General features: G+C 41.9%; 1 protein-coding gene across 1 annotated transcript; it reads left to right on the forward strand.

The window, feature by feature from the left end:
- The first annotated feature begins 6,748 nt into the window (after positions 1-6,748).
- Positions 6,749-8,511, forward strand: LOC128350537 (uncharacterized). Its single transcript, XM_053308947.1, has 7 exons — positions 6,749-7,074; positions 7,156-7,278; positions 7,377-7,409; positions 7,503-7,559; positions 7,663-7,722; positions 7,837-7,944; positions 8,063-8,511. The coding sequence occupies exons 1-7, from the start codon at positions 6,942-6,944 to the stop codon at positions 8,509-8,511; spliced, it is 963 nt and encodes a 320-aa protein (XP_053164922.1). The 5' UTR covers positions 6,749-6,941.
- The last annotated feature ends 3,268 nt before the right edge of the window (positions 8,512-11,779 follow it).

The following is an 11,779-nucleotide window of genomic DNA, read 5'->3' on the forward strand; positions in this document are numbered from 1 at the left end:
GACAATTTGGCCAGTTGGCCGGGTTTTATATTAATAAGAGTAAAACGAAGGTGTTGACAAAAAATATGGACCAGAAATCCAATGACAGACTTTATGAAATAAGTGAATTGAAAGTGGAAAAGAAAATCAAATATTTGGGCATCTGGTTGACAAATAAAAACTCTTTGTGGTTTTCAAATAATTATATCAAAATATGGAATACAGTAAAAATTGATTTGCAAAGATGGACTAGAATGAACTTATCTTTAATGGGAAGAATTTCAGTTGTGAAGATGAATGTCTTACCTAAAATGTTGTTTCTTTTTCAGACTATTCCTTTAATTAATATGTTAACCTGTTTCAAGCAATGGCAAAAGGACATAACTCAATTTGTTTTGCAAGGGAAAAGACGAAGAATTACATTTAAAAATTTAACAGATGCTAAAGAAAGAGGTGGTCTTACCCTGCCTGATTTAAGATTGTATTTCGATGCTGTTTGTTTGACGTGGTTAAAGGAATGGATAACATTAAGAAATCCCAGAATACTTGATTTGGAAGGATTCGATAGAAGGTTTGGCTGGCACTCATATTTGTGGTATGATAAATGCAAAGTGCATAAAGACTTTCTTAATCACTATGTAAGAAGGAGTCTGATGGGAGTACGGGCAAAATATAAAAAATGGTTGGAGTGTAAAACTCCACTATGGGTATCCCCGATTGAGGATATGTAAAAAGACTAATGTAAAAAAGACTAATGTAAAAATGATATGTAAAAAGACTAATATGCAGTCTGAATGGGGTACTTATAGGGATTTGTTATGCTTTCAAGAGAAGGGCTGTAAATTAAAAACATTAAATGAAGTACAAAATTTGGTTAGTAATTGGTTTCAGTATCATCAGCTAAATGGTTGGGTTTGTGGATCGAATGTAGAGATTTGAGAAGGAGCTGTGTGAAAATGATGAAAGATTAGTCTCTAAGATGTATAAGTTGTTTTTGGAGGAGACAAGAGATGAAGTGGTTAAAACGACTATGATAAAATGGGTTCAAGATGTGGGGTCATAATATAGATATGGCTGCATGGGGAAAATTATGGAAAACTGATTTAAAGTTTACTACATGTTATACTTGAAAAGAAAATTATTATAAGATGATGTATAGGTGGTATCTGACACTTAAAAAATTAGCATTAATGTATAAAAATGTTTCAAACAAATGTTGGAAATGTGGACAATGTGAAGGAACTTTTTTTCATATGTGGTGGTCATGCAGGAAGGCAAAGGCTTTTTGGGATATGAGATATAATGAGATGAAAAAAAAATTTTAAATGACATTTCCTAAGAGGCCAGAATCCTTCCTGCTGGGAATAATTCAAGGAGAGTTCTCCAGAAAAAACTTAACATTTTTAATGTATGCAACCATAGTGGCTAGGATAGTATATGCGCAGAAATGGAAAGACAATAAAATGCCCTCAAAAGAAGACTGGTTGATAAAATTTTGGAATATGCTGAGATGGCAAAGCTTACAGCACTTATAAGGGATGAAAATTTGGAATGTTTCAAAGAAGATTGGGAACCATTATTACTTTACTTAAAGAACTATTTTTCTAATATGGACCTTACAGCAGGGTTTGAAATATAGTAATAACAGCAGGTTGGGTAAAATCGAGTAGTAATGTGGAGTATGTATGTTTTAAATTATTATAGCAATGGCTTATATGTATAGTTAACGTGAACCACACAGACAGGTAAGCGGGAAGTCAATACTTATTTAATCAAATAAATGTGTGTAGTTTGATTGTAAAGCTATGGTAAAAGCCAATAAAATTTTAAAATGTGAGAAATCCTACACACAGTTACTTTAGAGAACGTCTTGCTGGACTTTCTCTTGTACCAATTACATAGGTTGCCAGTTTGTTTCTGGGGCCAATCTGAAGTGTTTTTGACTTCTCAACTAAACCTTGGCCAGCCTGAGACCTGGTTACCTTACAGACCTCCTTCACCAGGCGCTTTCTGGACTGCAAGTTCTACAGTGGTTGGAAATGTTTTGGTTTGGCAGGATGATACTCAAAACGTAAATAAAGGCTAGAAGCTGTTTGCTGAATAGTTCATGGTAGATCTGTGGCTGTTTTTATTGAGATCCTTAACAACGTATTTTCCAAGCAGGGACTGTTCATACTGTTTGTGGGATGTGTGCTCCGTGCCCTCCCACTGGCCCATTTTGAGCGAATGGGGTCAGGCGATGGCATGAAGAAGCCTTAACTCTTTTTTTCTTGGTGGCTTTGCACAAAGCCACCTGCAGGGGGAGCAAATAAATAAAATGCAAGGAATTGAGAAACTAAATATAAAGCAACTAGTTTGACACACGTTAATGTGTAGTAAAATTTTTGTTAAAGCCACTGACAGAGTCTGAAGCAGGGGCGGAAGAACACAGCTGATTAACAATAGATGAAAAGCAAATGATAATGTGCTTGCCCCATTGTGCACCCCAGCAAACAATTTTTAAAATAAAAAACTCATTTCAGCAGCTGAGAAGTGACTAAGATATTAACAACTCTAAGGAGCTAGAAAACAAATTTTTAAAAAGCCACTGGCAGAGGCTGAAGGAGGGACTGAAAAACACAACTAATTAAAAATAGGCTAAAAGCAAATAAAAATGAGATTACATTGCTGCACTCCTGCGCAAAACCCCCAGCAAACTAATAATAATTAAAAATCCAAAAGCTGAGAGGAGACTGAGATCTTAACAAATCATCAAGTTGCTGAATGAACCGTCCACCCCACCCCACATTACACCGCAGAAACAGCAGGAAAATACAGCTTCACGTATGTTTTTTGCCACACACATGCAAGATTATAACACTGAAATGCAAAGATAAAACCACAAAGAAGGCATTGGATATGTGAATGGCACCTTGCTGTTAGCACAGCCACTGCAATGTCAAAACATAGGTAGTTCAGAAGGACACTTAGCTGAAACACAGTGAAACTTTTGTAGAGTGTAATCCAGAAAGCACCCAAGCCCTGTGACTGACTTTTCAAGCTGATTCATGCCCCTATTCATTGTGAGCCCCTTGAGATAGGAAGCATTTTTTCTCAATTTCTCTGCTATGTAAATAACTTTGTGAACTTTTGTATATGTTGAAAAGTAATATATTAATATTCTAAACCAGTGTTTCTAAACTCAGATGTTGTTGGACTACAACTCCCATCATCCTCAGGGACAAAGGCCATGTCTGGGGATGATGGGAGTTGTAGTCCAAAAACATCTGGGGGCCCAAGGTTAAGAAACCCTGTTCTAAACAAGTGGGAGGCAAGGAAAGGAAGAAGCTTTGTCATCACAGTTGTGCGGGGTATGAGAGAATGTTTGTTCCTCTCCCTTGCAGGTACCTTTCTAAGGGTTGTACTTGCCAGAGGCATGATCCTCTGACAAGAGCCAAAGGGCTCTCACCCCATGGTTCTCAGCTCAAGAATCTCAGAGGGCCACAGACCATGATAGTATGTTGCCATTTGTTACAGCCCTACCTGGAGTCTTTGTCATTTTGTTGCTATTGGGGGAGTTTTTTCACTGTTTAATAATTTTTTTCTTCTGTTTTTACTACCCTGGACTAAGCTGCAGTCCACACACTTCTTGTGAGCTGCACTTGGTGATGTTTAAAAGGGAGGAAATAAGTCATACAACATTTTGTAACTATTAATAGGTAAACATTGTTGTTTGACTAAGTTTTAGCAGTGGTGGATCAGTTTTCCCCCCTGTGTCTAAGCATTTATCATTTGTCAGTAGTAGAGAGACATACCTGCTGTCAAAAGCCATGTGCTTTTGTTAACAAACAAATGCACGTGGCTGGAGGATGACATCATAGTGACATCACAGGGGGGTTAGGGTGTATTCATAACATTTTGGGGCATGCAGCTGTCAAAATGCACTGTCACCGGAAATACATCACCGGATATGCGTCCGCGGAAATACGTCAGCGGAGATGGTCAGAGGAGACCCCCACATGGCCGGAAAGGGTCAGAAGTAGGGGTACGCCCTCACGCTGGAAGTTTGGCCCCCACCTTCCACTCCTACCCCCAGAATATGTCCAGACATGTCCCGAAGGTGGGCATGTGACTCCTCTATGAACACACCTAGCCACTGGACCAATGGGAACAGGTTTCAGACCCCAGAAAGGTCTGAGTGTGCAGGGCTCGAGTGCGCAGGGTGGCCATTTTGTGTAACTTTATTGGCTGAAATGGGGTCAAGTGATCCCTCTACAAACATACCTGGCCATCCTGATTCTGTAGGAATAGTCCGCGTCTCTCTGAGCCATTTTGTTTTTGCAGACTCACTGTATGTGTGATCATGGGTTCCCCAGAGAGATCCTTGGAGACTATTGTACAAGAAACAGTTGTAAAGTCTAGCCCGAGAAAGCGGTATATTAGCACAAGTTCTGATGATGAGAAACTTCCACCTGCCAAGCGTCCTGAAGAAGAAGCCCAAGAAGTTTATGAAATCTGGCAGGGAATCTTGGAGGCTGCAGCTGTAGAATCTTTTGGAGCCCAGGTAAATAAGGAGTGTTGGTGTTATAGGCCTGGGAGTATGAGAGAGTTCCTCAGGGTGCAACTTAAGACTGTGTTCTTCCCTCCCCCCCCCCAGGAGGGTGAGGGTGATGTCTTGACACACACCCACTAGCAATGTGGAACTATACAGAGCCGGGGAACATACCTGTACATATCAGGGTGCATATGGAGAATTTGGGTGGGAATATCTCTTTTTAAAAAGAAAGAAAGAAAAGGTAATAACAGCATACCTTCCCCTCCTACAGAACCCTCCTGCAGTGAGAATGCATCAACCCAGTCATGTTACTATGCAGAATTTCCTAGGACTACAAGTGAATGATTCAGATTACATACCAGCAAGGAAAAGGAAGTCTGCTATGAAGGGACTCGTAAGAGCGGGGGTATATGGAGTTTTAAAATACTGTCTGAAGAATTACATACATGATTCATGCTACAGGTGTATGGTTCAAGCAGGGGGTCAAGACTCACATGAATGTGTCACCTGGACTGAAAGAAATATTTCCAGATTTATTAGAATATTGTCTTTAAGGATGTGTGTGAAAGCAGTGCTCCACATAATCATTATAATTGGTTATAGTCTGAAATTGCTAATGCTGACTAATGAAACAGTGGATCAGACTCTAAATCTCATCACAAGGATTCTGATGACCTGAAGGTGGTGTTAGAAGCTATCCTGCACCAGAAAGATTCCAGAATGCTCTCATTTGTAAACGGTGTCCTCGAAAAAAGAGAGTACAGACAATTTTTTGTTCCAGAGGTTGCTGTATAAATTCCCTTGCAAAAGTATAAACGTAGTATTTAACACTGCTGCATTCCTGTGGTGTGTTGTTTTTGTCAGCACATCCTTAACATGCTCTCTATGAAGAAACACAGCTTCATACTGCACCTGTTTTTCCTATTAAATGCTATTTTATTATGTATCATTTCATAAAAACAAAAACAGGGATGACTCTAAATAAATGTCTGATTTATTTTTGTTGGGTGTAGCTTATTTCTGTCTTATTTTACAAGGAGGGAGGGTGAGGTTGAGGGACCTGAGCCACTGGCAAGATGAGTCAGAAGAGTTCATCAGATGATAAGGCAGCAGAAGCAAAGAAGAGATAAGGCACTGGCTGACTTCTAGTTGCCAGATCTAAGGGGTCTACTCATGAGTCAAATGGGCTGTAACCCAAAAAGCCAAACTGGCAACCCACTGTCAGATGCCACCTCTCATCAGCATGCAGGAGCCAATCAGCATGCATGAGGCAATCAGCGACCATCAGCCAAACCGATAAAATTACTGTGAGGTAGGAAATCCCTCTCTTTCATTCTGGAAACTGCAGCAGGAGCAACACCAGCAGAAAAAGAATCCCCAAGGTATGAATAGCACCCCCACTCCCATTTTTAGTTTAAAAAACAATCTGGAAAGTATTAATTTAAAATTGGTCCCTTGTTTGTAGTTTAAAAGGAGGGTTTATATGGTTTTACAATGTATGCAAATCTGTTTTTCTATTTGAACCTCTTTGCTAGTTTTAGCAATTTCTTAAGGGTCATGTGTTGGGCAGAGATTAGTGTTTGAATCTGTTTGCTAGTTTTAGCAATGTCTTAATTTTTTTCCCTCTGATGGGTAAGGGTCAGCTACTCACAACCCTCCCATGCTGTAGGGAATCTTAGCCACAGGGTCTTGTTAAAATTAAAACACTCACATTTTTATTTTTAAATTTTTATTCTGAAAGCACATATTTACACAGGCAGTATTATATATAGCATTTTTAATGTATGCCTCAAGATCTGTAGAAATCTAGTATTCCAAGGGCGAATTCTGTTCTTTGCAAAACAGCTCTTCTGCAACAAAATAAATAAATAAATACATAAACAGGGTCATGCATGCACAACTCACAATCATGTAAATTGCTTAAATTAAATACACTCACCCAGTTCAATCCACCCAGTCCTCACAATGTAATCTGTAATAAAAAGAGCCATCCTGTCCTTGATTTGCTGGTTCACCGCTGGCCATAGGCGTTTTGTAAGCAATCCACTGAAGAGAAAGATTGTTAAAAATCTACCCTTATTGATTTTTCCATCTGCAAATTCTGCAGCCATCACGGATGTGAAAAAGTTCTCAATATCTATCAGGCTGTTAGGGTGTAGAGAGTCCATGTGGGGGCTTAGGTTGGCCTCCATTTTAAGTAGCAAGGGTCCTATTCCCTCCGGTTCTGGTTTTCCACAGGCCTCTTGTATACATTCCCTAGCCAGAGCATAAATCTGATGGTACTCCATTGGCTGCCATTTAGGGTTCTGGTTGGGGAGGATATGTCTGAACATGTCCCTGCCTGAATCTTTTTTGTATATTGAACAGCACTCGCCAAAAAAACAAAGAAAGAAATGGTTGGGGAGGGCAGGGCAGGATATGTCTGAACATGTCCCTGCCTCTTTTAAAATATTCAACAGCACTCACCAAAAAAAGGAAGGAAGGAAGGAAGGAGGTTCCACCAAAGATGATGAGCAATACGGATGAAGAACTGAGCGCCCTCGAGATCTCTGAAGATAATGGTATGAATATATTCTACTCTCTCTCTTTAGATTGTTTGAAAATGTTATGAAGATGTCTGATTTATATTTGATGTGCTGCAGAAGGGCCTGTTCAACCCCGTCAGGCTGGGAGAGCCACTTTTTCACTCTCAAAGGCTTTGGACCCATATCTCATCCCAAAGGAGGAGGTTCTCACAACTCAGGCAGTTAGAAACACAGTACCTGGTAAAATACATTTTAAAAAATTAAAAATAAAAATCTAGATGAGCACAGTTTGAAGGATTTTCTGAGTAAGACTATCTCTCTCTATATCTTTATTGCAGCCGGCATAAGCCAGAGAGGTGATGATAATATAGGTAAGAACAGGGGCTTTCCCTCCCCCCTCTCTCTGTAATATCTCATTCTAAAATTCATAAGTTTTGATTAATACAGACCTATGTTGTTCACAGTGGACCTGACAAATACCCAGGGTGGGTTGCAGAATCTAGCTGAGAGTGCTCTAGAGGGTAAAATAGATTTTAATTTTTTTTTTAATTAATCTTGCAAATGAACTCACCATGTGGAAACCTCTGACTAATTCTATCTACCCCCCCCCACTTTTTTCTACAGAAGTATCTGAATCTGCCCCCATACGGCTAAGTAGGTTGAAGAGAAAAGCAAAGATTAAGGGTAGGAGAAAGAAAGAAAGAAAATGTTTTGACTCTTTTATTTTATTTATGTATAGCTTTTATTTACTCTGTGGGTCATTTTATTAATAATGCCATATGATTCCCTTGACTGCAGATGTGGAATTCCAAGAACAGCAGCAACCCAAACACGAGACACTTGGAGGCTCCAATGTGGTGGGCCAGCCACCCAACAAAAAGCCCAGAAGGGTCTGCCAGGAACCTGGTAAGTCCTTTCCACACTGCATGACACACACATTTGTGAGTTCAAAATCTCCCCTAGCAGTGTGAATTTTACTCCAGACATGTCTGGTGAGCCCCTGCCTCTGATCTATCTGTTTCAGAACATGAATTTGGGATCCGTGATGAGCAGGCGCTGAATCTTCGTGCTAATGAGTTCTTGGCCAGCATGTCGCGGGCTACAGAATACATGCAAACATTAATAAGGGATAAGGCAGAAGCCATAGAACACATGACAGAGGCTGAGCAACATTGTGAGCAAGCAGTGCGCATCATTCAAAAAGAAAAGGACTTGGTTAGGGATATTACACATCAGCTGCAAGCTCTAATAAGATGTGGAACCACAATGTGTGATTTTGTAAGAAATAAAAATGATCAACCTTACCCTGTCTGCACACAGGTGGGGGGAGGGAACATGTCACCCGGTCAACAAGAGGGTTCCGGGAATGCTCCTGATTCTGATACAGTGTCTGAACCTCCTGTAGAGCCACATAGTGTTGCCGGCTGTCACATTACACCACCTGAGCAGTGCGATACCCGCAATGGGGCCTAAGTGGATTCCCAGCCAATCTCTTCTGAAGAATCAGCAGGCAGCCCTGAAGAATCCCCACCCGTGGATCTACAGTTTATTCAACATTATAATAGGAACTATGCACGCTTTAATGGTGTTGAAATGTATTATGAATTCAAGTTTGTGAATTTGGACAGAGTACACTCCTTTCATGATGCACTATTGGGGATGTATTCTGCTATTCAAAGGGTTCTGGACAATATAAACAATCATATAGAACCAGGGGACTTTGTTCAGCTCAGATTGCAAGGGCCAGGGATTTCAAACCCCCTTTACTCTGCAAGGAGGCAGGCAGGGCATCTGAATGCTGAAACTTTCTTAAGTGCAATGTCTAACCTGCTTCAAAGTTATGCTCAAATTTCAGCTGATGGGGCATTAACACTGGCTGTGATTGTCATTACACCCCCACGAGGAGCCGGGCTCAGGCATATAAAATCAATACCCTATAACAGCATTATACAGAAAAAGAGGCTGCACCTGATAGATGTACCCATACCTAATACTGCACTCTGCTTTGCAGCAAGTCTCATGGCTGTTCTAGATGAGAGAGCTACCACTACACAGATAAAAGAAGGTGCAAAAAAACTGTACAGGGATCTTGGGTAGGGTGAGCAAAAAGAAGTGTCTTTTGCAGACGTGAAAACCATAGAGACTCACATGAAGGTCAATATTGTGGTTGTGCAATGGGAAACTTCTGGATGGAGTGTTTTTAAAACTCCTGAACAGAAATACCTCAAAACATGTTTTCTGTTACTTCATGGTGCTCACTATTATGGGGTTAAGAACATTCAAGGTTTTTTTGGCTCCAGAAGTTTTTGTTATGTCTGTTACATGCCCTATACACACAGCCATGACTGTTTGATGAGGTGTCACCGCTGTTTAGACTCTGGGTGTGTAAAATGTGTGGGGTGAATAATCAGATGCTCCAAATGCAAGATGCAGTGTAGATCACAAGAATGTCTAGGAAGGCATAAGAAGCTCTCTGCAATGGGGTGGGTAGAATGCACCCCACGTGAACTATGTGCTAAGTGCTTCCATTATGTCGAGGCAGATCATGAAGATGAATGCCCCTGTAGGGGAAAACAGTGTCGTGTATGCTATAGGGATGGGTCCGGACCGGTATGGAGGCCATTGTAAAGGCCTCCGGACCGTCCGGACTGGTTCGGACCTGGCCGGTTCATTCTGGGTGGAGGGGGTTCCTTTAAGGGCGGCGAGGGTTTACTTACCCCTCCCGCCACTTGTCCCCCTCCAGCGCTCATATTTATTGTAAGAATTGGGGCGGCAGGATACCTCCCTGCCGCCTCTTGGCCCTCCGCAATGCAAAAGGCTCCGGCAAGCCTTTTGCGCATGCGCACGTCGCGCGCAAGCTTCACGTCTCCCCGACGCTGGTGGCCTGGTCTACCTGGCCTCGGCCCCTGCCAGCAGGTAGACCGGGCCTCCCCGCCCTTAAAGGAACCCCCTCCACAATGCCGGACAGCAGCTGTGCAGTTCCGTGCACACCCCTAGTATGCTATGAGTACCTTTGCCCTGGGGAAGAACACGAGTGTTACATTCCACGTTTACAGTACCCCGAGCTATCAGTAAAATATGTGTTTTATGACTGCGAATGCAGGCAGGAGGATGGGATCCACGTGCCAAACTATATTTATGCCAGGGCTTTAGAAGGGGAGATGGTGTAGCCTGTTAAAGCATATCAAGAGAAACAGAAAGTCTGGGAAAAGTGGGGGCCCCAAGGGGAATATTGGGAATTTAAGGGGGACTCATGTTTGAATGAATTTGTAATAAAATTTACATCAGACCCTAGCTTTATGGGGTCCCACTCCATAGCCCATAATTCGAGAAGCTATGATGGAATCCTCATCTTGAGAGAGCTAATAAAAAAAGGTCTCGATGTAGATCTGCTCACTCAGGGGGGGAAACTACTATGTATAACAGTTAAAAATAATGACATAAAATTTATAGATTCCCTATGCCATCTGCCCATGGTGCTAGCAAAGCTCCCCAAAGCTATGGGTTTTCAGGGTTGTAAGGGTTATTTCCCACATTTCTTTAATAAAAAAGAAAATGACAGGTATACTGGGAATATGCCAGAACCCATGTACTATGGTGTGGACACTATGAAACCTGCAGATAGGGAAGAATTCATGAAATGGTATGAGGAAAACAAAACAAAGACATTTGACATGCAGAAGGAATTGGCCTATTACTGTCAGAAAGATGTAGACATCTTTATGCAGGCCTGTACAAAATATAGACATAAATTGGTTGAGATGACATGGGATGTAGTTGATAAACCTAAGGGGAAGAAAACTGTCAGGGTGCTGGTGGGTATCGACCCCTTCCAATACCTACACTTGCTAATGTGTGCTTAAAAATGTACCATTACAAGTATCTGAAGAATAAAGAGATTGCCATACTGGCCCCAGATAATTACCATAATCACTGCAAAAGATTCTCAACTCCGTCCATTCAGTGGTTGGAATACATGGCCCACAGGGAAAACATACATATTCAGCATGCTCTGAAAGGGGGTGAGTTTAAGGTTGATATTCCTCAGGAGCTGCAGGAGGCATCAGGTGGTGTTAAGACATATTATTTAGATGGTTATTCTGTGAATGGGGGAAAGAGCGTGTGCAGTGGTGATTTTGTTTGTTTTCAGTGGACATCTTAAAATATATTTACTGCACATGCTCAAATGGTCCCTGCGAGACCCTAGAGGCTAGTGGGGGGAGGGGAACCTTTGCAGACCCCCCATGGCCTTTTGGAAGCCCCTCAAAGGGGTTACAGGTAATTTTTTAAAAAAATTAATATAATATAAGTCACTGTACACATGTGTGCTGGTCAGGTGGACCATCGTCGCCTCACCCGCCTCATAGGGGAGATCATATCCACCAACGATCAACCTTTTCAAGTGGTCAAGATCTCCGGCTTCCGCCGGATTCTCCAGTAACTTGCTCCCGACTACAAGATCCCCTCAAGGACCATGTGGTCCCTTCCCTGTACTCCTGGTGCAGGGAGCTTGTGTCAGCCAGGCTGCGTGAAGCACTGGCTGGCACCAGCATGCATTTCACATCTGACCTCTGGATAAGTGTCAGTGTCACGCTGCTTTCCTGGCCCTTACTGCCCACTGGCGGGGCCCAGAGAGAGAGGGGACCTCCGTGGGTGCTGCCTCTGGCTCCAGCGCATCTTCCACTGCACTACAGCACAGGTGGGCCATTTTGCATGTAGAGACCATGGACACGAGACACAC

This window comes from Hemicordylus capensis, chromosome 3 (assembly GCF_027244095.1).
Source record: "Hemicordylus capensis ecotype Gifberg chromosome 3, rHemCap1.1.pri, whole genome shotgun sequence".
Lineage (NCBI taxonomy): Eukaryota > Metazoa > Chordata > Lepidosauria > Squamata > Cordylidae > Hemicordylus > Hemicordylus capensis.

Coding starts and splice junctions, on each gene's coding strand:
- LOC128350537 (XM_053308947.1), top strand. CDS start 6,942: ATGTCCCTGCCTCTTTTAAAATATTCAACAGCACTCACCAAAAAAAGG. Junction 7,410..7,502: donor GAGAGGTGATGATAATATAG/GTAAGAACAGGG, acceptor TGTTGTTCACAG/TGGACCTGACAAATACCCAG. Junction 7,560..7,662: donor AGCTGAGAGTGCTCTAGAGG/GTAAAATAGATT, acceptor TTTTTTCTACAG/AAGTATCTGAATCTGCCCCC.